Genomic DNA, 15,522 nt, shown 5'->3' on the forward strand with positions numbered 1-15,522 from the left:
CTCCATCTCTCCTTCTCTTTCTCTCTTTCTCTTTGTCTCTCTCTCTTTCTCGCAGAGCTCGCGGTAACGAGGCTATCGCGCACTGAACTTGATTACCCATACTCGTACCCTCACCTACATCAATCCGCAGGACGCGTTCACCCCGAATATCAACCGCGGCTCCGACTCCAGATTACGAACATGCATTACATTCCCACTTCCCGATACAAGCCTCAACATGGCTTCCGTGACTGACCATTCGGTGCACACATATCACATGCGTTTCCCTTCCCCTTTGAGCCGGATCTTGTTTTCAACAATCTAATTCACTCGCGGAACCTTATATTGTAAGATTCGTCTTGATCGATTCATGTTACTTCAATCTTGACAATGAGCAGATTTTTACGTTCTCTAATCAAACAATTATACAGGTCTGCAAACAAAATACTGCACAGGTTTTGTTATAATGTTTTTTGTAGATTTTTACTCACTGAAACCAGGAAAGATGCTCAAAAAATTTCATCACGTCAGATTTTTTCTTCAACTCGTGTTTGTAGTTTCATTTAGAGTGAAACTCCCATTTGACTCGGAATCTGGTATCCCATTCTTCATTCTAAAAATCATATGCAAAAGCGATTACTTATTTCCATTTAATATGTATTAGAATGAGACTCAAGAATAAATGCAAACAGGGAAATAGAAAATGGAAAGCGGAAGTGTGCTAGGAGAAGTATCAAAGAGAAGAAGGATTTAAAAGGTTTCATAGGCAAAAAGAATAAATACGGAATGTTAAGTACATTTCATAAAGAAATTGTTTGTTTAGTTTTATAAGAAATATTCTTGAGTTCATTGTGATGAAACTGTGGTTTTTTCAATATTGTTATGCTTTTTTATGCAAACACCTTGTATTTTGCAAAAATACTGTACGTTTTCGGCCTCAATATACTCGTGCAAAACATACTATTTACCTAACACACACCATGCAGTTGAAATAAAATATTTTTTCGCAGACTTGAGTTATCAGATTTGAGATTTCCTAGAGCGTACTCTATTTTTTCCCCTTTCCAATTTTTGATACAATTTATTTAGAAATCCCAGCATCATAAATACCCGTAAAAGAGATCTTTCAAACCATACACGTATGCAACAGCTCCATCAACATTGCAACATAATTCTAAAAATTGAATTTGAGAAGGTTAAAACGTTAATAATCTCGAGCCACCTAAACAGTTTTTCTGGAATATGCAGACAAATTGTTTACAGAATCAAATTCATGTGTGAGTTTATCTCAAGCAATATTCTAGCACTTCATTTCAATTGGTAGTACTTAAATTTGCAGCTCGATTTGCAGATACTTGCTGGGGTCGTTTATACTGTGGGAGTACGTATCGTTCGCAGAAAGTGAATTATATCTAACGCTTTTTGGGGGAAGTGTAAATATAAAATTGACGCAACTTATATCTGTGCCAAAAATACGCAAATGTAAACTTTTTTTGAATACTTTTCTTTGATCAAAAAATTCAAAGTAAAGTGTTCATTAAAAATTGCTACTGGAATTTGAGAAATTCAATGCAGAGGATGAAAAATTACAAACTTCTTTAGCTTTGATTAAAAATACTTAAGCCCTAAACAGAATTTGAGAAGAATTGTCGTACGGTACAATGTCGCAAATGATCAATAGTTTTGCCTTTCTCTTGACATCTGAGGTATACCACGAAAAATGATTAAGTATCACAAACAGGAGAAAATAAACATTTTGTACTTTGAAAAAATGTGTTATATACCAGCTAGTAAGTCACAATTATAGATCTTTTTATTGTTACCATAGAAAAAAATTAGAATTCTACACGAAACTGTTAGCTAATAACTAAATATGGAGCAGTTTTTGAAAACAATTCACTCAGAGATTTTCATAGCTTCTCACAGGTAATTAAAGATTTCAAAGTAATCCAACAATTTAATTATGCAAGGTCGAAAATTTCACGAGGATGCTTATAGGTATAGAAATTTGATAGATGTATTGAAAACTTTTTGATTTTTCACGGAAATATGAAACAACGCCGTACGTTAAATAAATCTTTATCGATTTACCGATGAAAATTAAAAAAAAAAAAACCCCATAACCAGAGTGTCTTGCATACAGGTTATTAATCTATTGACATTACACACAAAATTTGAATGGTGATCAATTTTCGCTGTGAAAAAGGTGTCTGTCAACCGTATATATGGAAGAAAATTCACTTGATTCCTCCGCGCAAGCGAAAGTCACATTTTCCTCTAATTATAACTTCGCTGCTACGAAGTAATTTACGATCCTCACGGTTTAATTCATATGGGCTTCCGTTAAAGTTAATGGTTTTTCATGTATTCTTTACAAACGAAATAAAGTGATATAACCTCTTTCAGTGTCGGCCGTGACTTCAAGAGACCAAACTTATAGTTGGTTCCGTTATTCGATAAACATTGGTCTCATAATTATACTAATTACTCAAAGCAAAATCGCCTTCGAGATAAACTTCTTCTTCAAAGTTCCTCGGCGCTCGTTGGTCCGCAATTGGTGACAATAAATTGAGACTCAATTGTATTCGGTTCACACTTGTCAATTAATTCGTACCTTAGCAAGAATCTGCAGAATATCCGTCAAGACGCGGTGCAGTTGACACTTGCGTCGAAGCTGATGGGTTTCGTCTTTATCGGTGCGAACATGTAATAAAGTCTCATAACCACTGTGGCTATGAAATCATCATCGATCATGACTATAGTAGGACAAAGGGAATCCACGCTAGTTAAATTTTGTAATGAAAAGTGCAGTTTGAAAACTAAACTGAATTTCCAAAATGTCGCGGAAATATTGAGGCGATCTGTAAGAATCGATTACAGGATCTTACATCCTTGCGCATACCACAACTCATACTATACGCACTGATTTCGTCAGCGGTCTTGCTCCTTGCGCACCTGTAGTTCATCCTTGATATGCGCGCAGCCCGTGTGGTAATGGATTCAAACTACCTTGAGTATAATTCAACGGTTGTACGTATACGTGAGGCATAAGCGAGCGTTCTGTTTGCAAAGGAGCGGTTGTGTGGTAATATTTACATTCCGCGCCGGTGTTAGAAGGTTACGAGCTACGGGATTCCAAACTGAATCCGCGTAGTCAATCTTTGTTCAATGTCAAATTTATACTCTGATCGACGAATTAGCGCGCTGCTTTGACAGTTGCGTGCACATTATCTCGTCCTTGTTTATCTTTTGATAGCATAAAAGCTGTGCGACGTCAGTCGATTATACATAGCGAACAGTCGATCAAGCGTTCAGGCGCCATAGCCGTAGAATTTTGCTTTTCCTCCAATGAGCATACGAGCTAGTCGACTTGATTTTTTATTCATTCACGCATGTATCGAACTATTTATAGTCGTGAAGTAAAGTGAATGGTCGAAACTGGGAGACAATCATCATAAATCCGATAAGAAACAACTTGTGATCGTCTATTCATTTGTTTTATTTTAACCGTGGCTCGCCAAATGTCTCGGTGAACGTCCAAGTTCAAAATAAGCGTTTGAATTTACCCGGAGCTTCGCGCGCCACGTCCAGTAGCGTAAGTTTTGTGAATATAGTCCCCTGTCCCGACATCTGCCGACCGAATAGCGAACTCAATTCCATAGTAACTATTCGTCCGGTGGGTTTCCACTCTATACACCGTAAAATTCATTGACTCATCGTTCGTAGAAATCAGTCATTCTCCATCCATGAAACCAGAAAAGAGGACATCGTTACTATTTGCTCTATTAAAAAAGGGGTGAAGATGAGTTTCTAGTCGGTAAACGACTTTGCACACGCAAGTGTGCCATCACATCATAATAACCATGGGGTGAGTTGTGATATTTTTTTAATCTGTTTATTTGATCTATTCGATAACATAAGCGATACAGATGCGTACGTCGAACGGTACATGAGAAAGAACTGCCATGCCCTCCATTTGGTGAACGTTACCTCAGGTTGCGAAATCGCGCGCATTCCATGCTACAAATTCAAGCATTACCCAATTTTGATATCCCGGTTGATTAAGTCTTGGAGCTAATTAGGTATTTTAGTTTGGAGCACACTTCAATCTACAAATGAAACGAATCGTCGATTCATTTATTCCACATCACCTGTTATTGCGTTGAATATATATATATATACATATATGCAACTCGGGTTGACACCTGTGGTAAAAATCATTTGAATTAGATGATCGTTCATTTGATGTGAGTGAAAGTATCACCGTGGCCAAATTACTCGGATTGGTTTTGCCAAGGGCGTGGCGAACAGACAAACGAAATCATTTTACGAGTGACTTTGCCAATCCAGATTTGAACGAAAGTGTGAGATAAATTATAAGCTAAATTTACACATATTTATTATTTACAGGGCCGAAATGGCGTTCGATAAAAGCGACGTCGCTAAGACGACTCAAATACCTTATAACAATCCAAGCATATCTTTTGATCGGAAAAATACCAACAATGTCTACCGATCAATATCCGAAAATCTGGGTATGGAAGGCGGAGCCTGTATCACCGGCTTCACCCGATTCCCGTGCTTCACCCATTGAAACTTCTACCTTTGACATTGACAATGATTGGCTGAGCTTTGATAGCAATGAAAATCTCGGCAACAATGGGGAACAGGTTATGTACGAGGAGGAAGCGGAGGAGGCAGACGAGCAAACATCACGAGCGCAAGTGGCTGCTAAACTTTTAGAACAACTGGAAGAATTTATCAAAGAAGGTAATTGTCGTAAGTTAACGAAAGATATCTCTGACAATATTTCTGACTGTATAAAAATTTTCACTGCCCTTTTCTTGGTTTTACCTGTACGTTGTTCATCAATCAAAAAGCACGATACTTATTCAAACCAGACACTTTAATTTGATAGTAGATAAATTCCAACCATATTGAGTATAAGTAAACAAACCGACAACCAATATCCATCACTAGGTATCCAATCAATACACATAATATGTTTAAGTGGAGCACAAATATTTGAAATCTGCGCAGACAGTATTGCGCCATTCTGTTCGTACAGCATGGCAAGAATGAAGGGGAAATGATATTTCTAATTCATACTGTGTTTATTCTAATCACGAAACATGCATCTCCTTCCTTGGCATTTATTGCTGACTTTAATTCAATCAGTATTCTTTGTCAAGATTATCACTAATTTTGCTTTACAGCTTTGAATCATTTATACGACATAAGTTTAATTTTTATGTTTTCTTTTTGTTTTTCACCCTTCATCTTCTATATGATTTTAATTTGCCTGAAAAATAAAAATGTGGAAAAAACAAAATTGGGAAAAGTGGAGAGTGGAGCAAACTAGTTAGCCTTTATATAGCCAGCTTGTCGGAAGTGAGGGCAAGAGGCTGAAGGAAGGGGAGATGGAGGCAATAAAGAAACTGGAGGGGGGAAAGTTCAAAGATAAGTATGCGAGTCTCCTGTGTAGAGGCCACATGATATACGTCCCACTCCTCTTTGCCTCAGTGACTTTGAGTAAGCCTGGTGTGGTGTGTCTATTGGTTTCTCCAGCAGCATAACTTACACCCGATATTCAATATTGTGAACGCAGTTCTTCAACATACGGAACTTTTTACATAGTTATCCATTTACCCCATACAACTTTTACCACCATATTTGGATCCAAAACATAGTGTTTGTCCATGTTCAGAGACAGAGTGCTTGTCCTGATAATGTGCTAGTAAAAAAACGTGTAAGACCTTAAGCAAAATACGAGATACATATTCAACAGGAATTTGTGCTAAAGTTATGTTTGACTCTGTTTGAATATCTACCAGAAGACGAGTGTTGAACGTTTTTTGACCCTACATTGATCTGGATTTGGTGATACTGGCAGTTTTAAAAGGAAAATCAGACATAGGCTCTGCCTCTCGATGTTGGCGCATGCTAATGTTATACAATAGCATGCAGTTCACGTACCACTACACGTGGAACAGGGAAATCATCGTCAACTCTCAGAAACTAGTCAAGAGACGCTGAATTGTTGCTGCTGGCATACAAATTCTATTACGACCATCAATTAGTGTAATTGCCTCCTTTCATCCCTCACGATACAAGACAATCTCAATAAAAAATTTAAGTCTCAACCCGGTTGCCATATTACCTGCTTGCTATCTTTCTGAACGTCCAGGAGCAACAAACCCTTTCAAATTATGGCTACTTTGTACTTCCGTGGTATGTTTCATATTAAATTTCTATTAAACGCTTAAGACAAACAGTAATCATACACACATTCATTGCATATTGATGTCCTGATTTTTCCATTCTACAGTTGTATTTACCGTGAGATAAACTACTGAGGAATTCTTCGTAGCCTCGACTATTCTGTTGATCCTTCGATAGAGTAAATGTTTTGCATTAACGCGAGATTTTATTATGCTCCGATTAACAATTTTGTCAGCTCTAACGTAAGCGATTCGAACGAGCTGTCCTTCACATTTACCTACTTGACTTCCTTGACCCATTCAATATTCTCACACATCGCAAAACATTGTCTATCAGAATAGTTAAGATATAATTATTTTATTTACGCATCAGCAAAATATTTTCGACTTTCTATATTCTATATATCCAACGAATACTTTTGTAGATCAATTTCCATATGGTTTCGAAATACCTTTTTTATTATATCGTTCTAAGTACTGTTTTGGCTGCAAAAACTTCCTTATCTGACCTCTCATGCCCCCGTTATTGAAGTTGAGATTATTTTCCTGGGTAATCAGCATGAAAAGCAATATGAAGCAAAGTTTCGTTTGAAAGTAGGTCAGGGACTTGGCGGTTGGTGTAGACATTTTTTTTTTCTATCTCCTCTAACTCGGAATCCATGTCCACTGCCTACCAGCTCTTAGCAAAATCAACAAAATATTGGTTATATGGAAATTCGATAAGTCTAGGTTAAATATTGTCCGACTTGTAACAAATGAATTAATCTCATTTTATCTCTATAAATAGACCTCGTCCAAACGTTACGTTTCAGCTGTTGTCAAATTCAAATATCTTACACTTTAGATTTGCTGAATGTGGGTATTATTGCCATTCTCTTGGCACTGATGCAGTTGCTCTACTCTTCATATATTTGCAATGCAATGATCGAATAAACAAATGCTATGAAAAACACTTTCTATACCTTGTTTCTGTTGTCCATACAACCTACAACCAAATTGATGGCAGCTTCTTGTATTTGTTTTAATAATATTACTGTCTGCAGAAAATATGCTTACATATTTACAATGTCAATGGAATATTTTCTACGACTAAAATAGTAGCAAATCTATTCAGCTATCAGTTTATTAAATAGGTAGATTCAATTCTAACTGGTTATGCTGTTTAGAACTCTTATGTTCTTATAAAAATATGAACAAGTTTCTAGCTACTTGTTATTCAGTGTCCCTGGAATGCCATACATATGTATATTTCCTCACTGTAAACATTAATACTTTCAAACCAGGAAAAGGTATCCTTTGGATGGCTAAATACATCGATAGGAATACAGTGATAGATTGATGAACAGGTGGTGCCCCATGCTATTAGGTGTGCATCAAAACATGCACATACACATGAGACATACAAACTTGCGTGAAAGTTAATGAAATTATGTTAATGAATTAAATACGAGAAAAAGATACTGCTATACATCAAACGCAATGATCAACACGTTGAAAACTTAATGGTTGAGTCATCGAAAATAGAAAAACGAGGCTTGTCAATAAACTGGAAACAATTCATATACAGTTGATACATTTTTATCTAAACAATGTAATATTTCGTTTATTATTTGGGCCTTATATTATATCAACGGGATTCTGTGGATAATTCGTTTGACTGGCACAGTGATCTCTGTCATGTTATTCTTTCATTTGCAACACTTGACTTTAATTCGTCAGACGGCCATTTGAGGTCCCTATTGCAGTACAAAGCTTGGTGCATAAATTCAATAAACCTGAGGCTTTACGGTATTTATTACCTTTCATTTTTTCGTTTTTTTCATACACAAAAACACCATCACCCATTGCCGTGAGAATATTTACAGCATGAAAATATATATAATGTACATCCTTTTGTATTTATGGGATATTATATTTTCTCGCCACAGAACCCTCTGCTGACTGGCTTGAAGAGAAAACTGATATACCAATATTCGAAGAACTATCACCTTTGGACTACGGGATCAGCCAACCCATTCTATCATCAGGTTCAATAAAATTGCAAACGCAGCTACAGCAACAGGAAACAACTCGAACTCTACTCCAAGAATTTGAAAGTGTACTGGGTGATGTAGAGGCCTGTTACCAAGCTCCTGTCACGGCATTGACTCCACCACAGTCACCGCCTGCTAAATTCTACGACACAACAAATGCTAAAATACTGATATCTCTATCACCAGCATTTCAAACTGAGGGCGTTTCTGTAGTAAAACCTGAGGATCAATTTCAAGAAATTCCATCCTTACCGAATGTCGCACCTTTGTCGCAATGGGGTGCCGAGAACATCTCTCTTGAACCGCTGGGGGACGTCGCAAGCGAATTGGCAGCAGTCGATGAAATAGTTCGCTCATGTGCTAAGAATATATCATCATCAAGTCTATCCACTAGCTCTGACACGAGTTGTGTATCTTTTGAGGAGGATTCCAATGACGATCCATTATGGACACCCGAAGCTACACCTACTACCATGTCAACACCTGTTGTGTCGAAGAATCGTTATCGCAAACCTTACTCCCGTCCATCGTCAGACGATAGGAAGGTCCGCAAAAAAGAGCAGAATAAGAATGCAGCAACTCGTTACAGACAGAAGAAAAAACAAGAAATAAAAGAGATCGTGGGGGAGGTACAGGAGCTGACTAATTACAATGAGAAACTGCAGGGCCAAGTTGGTGATCTTCAGCGGGAAATTCGTTGCCTCAAGGGGCTGATGAGGGACCTATTCAAAGCCAAGGGTCTCATGAAATAATTTCTTCAATCAGTCTCGTATCCGATCGTTGTCTTTTACATACAACCACACACGCACACACACAAACACTTAGCTAGTAGTTGGTACTTAACAATCTTACTTCTTATTTTACGCGGCACCTAGTTTCAGGACCGCGTGTTTCTAACTAACATTCATTCGAATACTCGTACTTTATTACAAATATATAATTATGCCTATTATATACCTAAAAAGAGCAAACGGCCACTTGCTACTTCCTCATCGGTTGACTTGACCATAAGTGGGTTGCCTTGGATTATATTAAATATCCTAAAATCATGAGATTGTTTAATATCCGCGAAAAAAATCGTAAAAAGATGAGTTGTAGGAGGAGAACAGCCCCTATGAAGCTCACTTGAGTGGAACTTTGCTGTCTCCTAAAATCATCGTCTTTTTTACTTATTTATTAATTTTTTTAACAAACAAATTTTAGCATGAATCTCAACTTGATGCAAGTCCATTGTTCAAGTAGAGATTGACAAAATATTATTTTCATATATTGTAGACATCTCTGTAAACCGGAAGAATAAATAATTTTACCGATACTTGAAACTTGTCCATGACTTTCACTTTGTCCGACGCGCTTACGTAACACTGCCAGAATTCGAGTTAGTGGTTCTTCGACGTTCTTTTACGCGTGCACATGATTACGTTTCGGATATACCACTGAAAATCGCGACTGTGGCATCACTATAGGAACATTATGCTGGGGAGTATGGTATCTAGCACAACGTCATGGTGGCCGGTCAGTTCTGACTTGTTGAAGAGATGAACACAATGTTGATTATCAAGGAAAAGTATTCCGTTTGGATGTTATTCTATCTATCAGCTCTGGAGAAAAGGTCGCTAGCCTTATCCCTCTTTGTTGACTCAATTTTTTTTCTTGGCCTATCCTTTTTACAATCCGCTAATTGTCACGGTAAACGCCCTGAGATGTTAGCATGTGACTCATGTAAGTATTTTGTAATCACGGAAGATTGACAAAGGTCACACAACAAGAAACAAAGACTTGTATAGCTTAGAATGGACTTCATTCTTGGAAACTGATCCCGAAGTATTGTTGATACGATGTCGTGAGTTTTCTCTTGTACACAATGCACACATCGAGAAATTTGTTTTCAAATATAACTTCAGCAAGTAAAATCTGTACTTGAATGAAAGCAGTGCGCTATAATAGTAGGTAAGTTCGACGATAATAGTTCAGTTATTAAATCTTGCTGACAGATATATGTATATGCTTGTTACTACGCCTCTTTATTGCAGACGGCTTAATGAGCCTCTGTGGCAGAGCGCATTTTTGACCTCTTTACCAGTTCTGCGTCAATTTAGTTGAAAAGAAAGCGTATAGCTAGCGGCGTTGGCGGCGCGAAGCGTTGCGTGCAAAAATCTGAAAACGTCTTCTTCCTTCACCAGACGTTTACCGGGAATGCCTCTCTGCTACTCTACACCAAGATTAATAAACAAGTGGGCGTGACTTAAGCGTTGTGCAAATGTAAATCATTATGCCCAGCACTTGCACAATATAGAAAGAGAAACCTGTATTCAGTTGTTGCTATGTTTAACATATTAGTTTACTCCACAGCAAGTTATAGCACGTATACGTGCGATCTGGTTGTTTGATTGTTTGCCTCGTTCATATTTTATAATAATACACCTATTATATCAAATGTATCCACTGCATCGATGACTGTATATCGTCATCGATATTTCGAGCACTTGTTGTGTTGTGGCGCGAACGTGTATGTATATGTGCACGTAGGATGCGTGTGTGCGCACTGTTGGATCGGCAAAAAAGTATTATATTTCTCAGTCTCCCTCCTGCTCGAGCCACCTCCGCGGAGGGGATCTACCTCCTCGTCGTTCAGCGAGAGGCACGGTAAACAGGACTTGACCGAGTCCTCTGAGTTTCCACTCCGCAGTCTACGGTCTACACCTTTCGCCTTTACTACAGGTAGATACAGTCGAGTCGTAACAGAACTGCGAAGAACACGTCATCGTGGATCTACTACCATTTTATGATTTTGGTGGAATTTGAAATTTGTCGATTTATATACCGAAGGAGAATCTGATCGCGCATGATATAGTGTGGCTACGTACCTCGAAGAATAATATTAGTCGTGACAAGGTGCGTTTTTTGACAACCGTAATAAAATACACTATCAAAAGTTGTGGGTGATGGCGCGAATGATTTCATTAATGCCCAAATATATTTTACAATTTTTAGCAACGAACCATCAGTATCTATTGAGTGCCTGAGTTTCTATTTCAATTAGCTGCTAGAACCGCACGAATCTCAGTAATAATTTATCTTCAAAAGATCTTCAACTGAGTTTTTTCGCATGAAAACTCAAATCGTCGGAACAACGTCTGTTATTAGTCATTCAATTATACATTCGTGAAGAAAATGAAATCGTCAGTCGTAGTTATTTGGACCCAAGGCCGTCCTCACTTTCGTTTAAATTCACCATGAATTATCACCCGTAGCACTCACATGGGTACTGATTCTCACCAATTCTGCACACTTGTACCGTACTTTATGTACACAATATAGCATTTCGACCCACCTAGCGCCTACATATTTCTAGGCCATCGAGACAGTCGTAAAAGGCTCGAATCGCATCATCGTGTGCATATATACAATAAAGATCGCGTAGGTGTGTCCGAACACATTCTCCCTGAGTTTGTAAGATCACAAGTCGCATAACTGTGTTGGTAATATACAGCGATTGTCGTTGAAGATTACCTGAAGGGTGTACAACGTAATTCTGTTACAGAAACAAGGTCGACGACGATGTCATCCGAAAGAATTGTAGGCGATAATCACGACCGGAGATCACGGAGTGCGCAAAATGATCGGAGCTCGGTTGCTTCGGGACCTTTGCCGTATTCCCTGAACCGATTGAACAAAAACACTCCACGAAGTGCCTCCCATGGTAGTCTGTATGACAACAATTCAGATATTTACGTAACAAGTGCCGCCTACAAAGCACCCTCCGAGATAAGGTGATATTTTAACAAATGCATTCAATTAACATTTAACTTACGATATGCTCAAATAATGCTAGTCAAGCAAAGGCTCCGTAAGCTTCGCTTCTCCTGTTGATCTGATGAAGTTATTGTTCTACCAAACTTGGTTGGTGCCATGAAAAAATGAAAGCGTAACATCCACAGTCAAGGATCGCGGTACAGTTTAGCGCCCAGTACAAGGGTCGGTCACGAGGTACCTAGTAGCTACGGATATCCTCCATCTGGGAGATCAGGAATATCCACAACCAAAACACGCACCTCGCGAAAAGGAGGCCTTGTCATGGAAACCATGTCCGCGCCAAATCCCTTTTGCCCCAACACCAAAGGCATCTGTTGCTTGATGTTGCTTTTAAACCTTGGTCTGATTCTCGTTACTCTGGGTTTCGTAATCGTGCTTCAATTCTTCGAGCCGTTATTTGTATGGTAAGTATTGATGCTTTAACCATACGAATGTCACCAAATATTGTAGAGTTATTGGCAAAATATAGTTGTCTCATTTTTGAAGCGGGCTTGTTACACCATTCAGTTCGAATTGACGGGATACGTTATTTTCCTTGGATTTCGTATGTCAACATCTTTGTGGACGTGTGTTAATTCTTAGATATCATTGTTGCAATAAATCATCATGAATTTCTTTCTATATGCGTACAAAAACATAATGTACGACATTTCTTTGACAACTGATACAGTAAATATTTGTTGTATAGTAGACCCCTGAACCTACGCGGTAGGTACAATATACTCTTATTAGTCAATGCGAGGTATGAAGTCACTTCGAACGAGCTGGGTCCACTTCACCAAATATTAACGGTGTATAATCCCTTAGAATGTTACATATACTTTGAAGTTTTTACTATGTATACCATGTCTTGAATGTACTTTACACAGGATTCTCGGGATAGTTTTCTTAGTCTTTGGATTTCTCACACTTCTTGGTAGCCTACTCTACTGTGTTCACGTCTTTCGAGATGCAAGGCATCCAAAGGATATTAATCAGGAGGATTTGTACTGGTCGTGGCACTGGCAAAGGCGGATAAATTCGCCTCCAGAGATACATTATAGAGCAGACGATAAATATCCGGATGACGAATACAGTGATAGGTTAAGCAAATATTCCGGAAAAATGTCTGACAAGCACAGTCAACGGTATTGAAGAAAAAAATTACATGCATATACTGAAGATCATAACTTAGAAGAACGTTAAAATAAAAAAGAAAAGAGTAAAAGTAAATGAGAAAAAAAACGATGATGATAGAAAAAGCAATCAGATGGATTGTGCAAAGACGTTAAACATGTGAATAACAAATTTACTGACAAAAGCAAATTGTGTTCATGGCTAAATATTGGTCATTATCTAACCGTTAAAGGCATGTGCTACAATAAATCGTATAACAGCTGAGTCACAATATACGCCGATGTAATAATGAGAATCGAGGGAAAGGTAACTCGTCTTATAGAGCAGCATGAAAACTTTAAGGATTATTATTTGCAGTATCAAACTTTTTTCTGCTCATTCCAGATTCCACCCAACCCTGGAGGATATTTTCTGCGATACCAGACTTTCAACTTATTGTATAAAGTCGTTTCTATCCAATCAGAGAAACCGTGGCAAGTCTATGTTATTCGAGAAATACACATACCGGTATCAAGTATAATAATATATGTTTGGTCTAACATTATTTTAACACGTTTATTTAAAACAATGTTTTACTTGGCAGAGCCAGCATTGTTATGGATAGTTGTTCTCCATTGTTAATATGATAATTGTTGTTATGGTGTAATTGTACGTAATTACAGAGTAAATAGGTAAGATGCAATGACTTGACGAAAAACTGATTTGATTGAGGTTTTTGCAAAAATTATGACAGTGACAAAAATTTCCATCGATAATAATTAAATACAATCACCAAGCTGATGGGAGGATGAATCCATTGCGTAGTATTATTCTTTTTCACGTGATACAATTACATATGGGCAGCTGTGCACGCATGTACATACATGTGTAGATACATATGTTGTAATGTATAATAATACAATCAATTCACGAATAATCTCGAGTCAAGTAATATAGGTGCAGTAAGCAGATTATTTATAATTTCGTTATCTAGTTTATTGTTTGATATTTTTTTCTCTTTCACGCCGCTGTGTGTACTTATGAACCTCTGATCGTGAACAATATAAATGCCTGTATCGACTGTGCGGACGGTGCATACATACGCATATTGTTTCCATTTTCCATTTCATTTTTTATTCTTAAGCTCATAGAAATATGTGCACAATGTGAACTGAAATAAATAGAGCGTTTGTCAAAACTGTGCAAGAAAAAATACAATACGGTTTTATTTCCATTCCATGTTCTACTTTGTATTCACAAAGAGTAGATGACCTGTGGAAGAGTGTCGTCGAATATTTGTAATAACAGTTGCGTTGCGTCATAGCAATCTTGTGTCTCTGTCGCAATCCCGGATTGGTTATTAGCTCCGTCCTTCTACTGCTTGAAATTCAAAGAAATATGGTCAACAATGAAATACAGATTTTGAATCTGAGTTCAATTGTAAGCTCCAGCTAACGAATGGTCATTGCAAGTTGCCTATACTAAGGCACCAATACTGATCGTATCGAGGTTCAATACTTGTCCTCGTTATAGTAAACTACTCGACACGCTGCCTTATATTCTGTCAAGTTATTTTGCTCCAGTGTTGGGCAGATAATATACAATATACATACTATCTTACAATCAGTGAATATTGGGCTGACGTTCTCCGTACCCATTATTCTCGTAGTCTTTGATGTTTTAAAAACCAGGGCCTGCGAGTTATATCTTCATATTTGGTTCGGTAGACATGGAGCACGCGTCACGAAATGTTGTGACGTCAGGTGATGCGTAAATACCAAACCGAAAACATTGATCCATACCGATTGCAAAATGCTAACACGTGACTTTCAGATGTCAAAGATTTAGTTGCTTTTCCCGAGTGAAAATTCACATAAAATTGCAGTTTTTTTCTTGAAATAATTTTACTTGAATGTAATAAGTCGAAGTTAGGATAACTCCTTTGTCACAGAAGTGACGTATCAATCAATGTTTTTCGTACGATGTATAAATTTTGAAATTTCTGTAAACCCCTTGTGAATTCAATGATTCTATGGCAATTGTGATGAATGCAATAGACCCATTGCGAATATATGTTTTAGAAATAACGAAACACACGGTATGCTAAAGACAGAGCTTTTACGACGATTTTCTCCAAATTTCAATGTTTAACAGTACGACAATGCCTTCTGACGATGAGCTGAAAATATAAAACTATAGTATTTACATTTTTTTTTGCACTCTTTCAACCACAGCAGTACTTGATATAATGATCAGGGACGCAGCGAAAATCGATAAAATATACTTGATGGCCGTTGACGAAAATCTCTCATTGTTATCAAGCGGTGTGAGACAGAATCGTGTAAAGCTTTTTCATGCCGGTTCGGTAGTGTTGCAAA

General features: G+C 37.7%; 2 protein-coding genes across 4 annotated transcripts; both read left to right on the forward strand.

Annotated features, from left to right (window-relative positions):
• The first annotated feature begins 3,690 nt into the window (after positions 1-3,690).
• LOC124405180 (activating transcription factor of chaperone) lies at positions 3,691-9,052 on the forward strand. The gene is made up of 3 exons (XM_046879864.1): positions 3,691-3,847; positions 4,390-4,749; positions 8,129-9,052. The coding sequence occupies exons 2-3, from the start codon at positions 4,485-4,487 to the stop codon at positions 8,983-8,985; spliced, it is 1,122 nt and encodes a 373-aa protein (XP_046735820.1). The 5' UTR covers positions 3,691-3,847; positions 4,390-4,484; the 3' UTR covers positions 8,986-9,052.
• A 1,806-nt stretch (positions 9,053-10,858) lies between these two features.
• LOC124405183 lies at positions 10,859-15,420 on the forward strand. 3 transcript variants are annotated; one of them, XM_046879867.1, is made up of 5 exons: positions 10,859-11,128; positions 11,778-12,006; positions 12,175-12,453; positions 12,919-13,214; positions 15,402-15,420. In XM_046879867.1, exons 2-4 carry the CDS (start codon positions 11,795-11,797, stop codon positions 13,181-13,183), a joined length of 756 nt encoding a protein of 251 aa, XP_046735823.1. In that variant the 5' UTR covers positions 10,859-11,128; positions 11,778-11,794; the 3' UTR covers positions 13,184-13,214; positions 15,402-15,420. The 3 variants fall into 3 exon arrangements, 2 of the variants coding, with proteins under 2 accessions (XP_046735823.1, XP_046735822.1); XR_006929070.1 differs by lacking the exon at positions 15,402-15,420 and adding an exon at positions 13,550-14,229 and having other exon boundaries at positions 10,860-11,128; positions 12,919-13,471; XM_046879866.1 differs by lacking the exon at positions 15,402-15,420 and having other exon boundaries at positions 10,860-11,128; positions 12,919-14,229.
• Positions 15,421-15,522: the final 102 nt, after the last annotated feature.

This window comes from Diprion similis, chromosome 4 (genome assembly GCF_021155765.1).
Source record: "Diprion similis isolate iyDipSimi1 chromosome 4, iyDipSimi1.1, whole genome shotgun sequence".
In the NCBI taxonomy this organism is placed as follows: Eukaryota; Metazoa; Arthropoda; class Insecta; order Hymenoptera; family Diprionidae; genus Diprion; species Diprion similis.

What these genes read in the sequence shown, in the direction of transcription:
- LOC124405180 (XM_046879864.1), top strand. Translation starts at nt 4,485, where the DNA reads ATGTCTACCGATCAATATCCGAAAATCTGGGTATGGAAGGCGGAGCCT. An exon ending in GGAAGAATTTATCAAAGAAG is followed by an intron (nt 4,750 to 8,128) that starts GTAATTGTCGTA and finishes TTCTCGCCACAG; the next exon opens with AACCCTCTGCTGACTGGCTT.
- LOC124405183 (XM_046879867.1), top strand. Translation starts at nt 11,795, where the DNA reads ATGTCATCCGAAAGAATTGTAGGCGATAATCACGACCGGAGATCACGG. An exon ending in AAAGCACCCTCCGAGATAAG is followed by an intron (nt 12,007 to 12,174) that starts GTGATATTTTAA and finishes TAACATCCACAG; the next exon opens with TCAAGGATCGCGGTACAGTT. An exon ending in TTCGAGCCGTTATTTGTATG is followed by an intron (nt 12,454 to 12,918) that starts GTAAGTATTGAT and finishes TACTTTACACAG; the next exon opens with GATTCTCGGGATAGTTTTCT.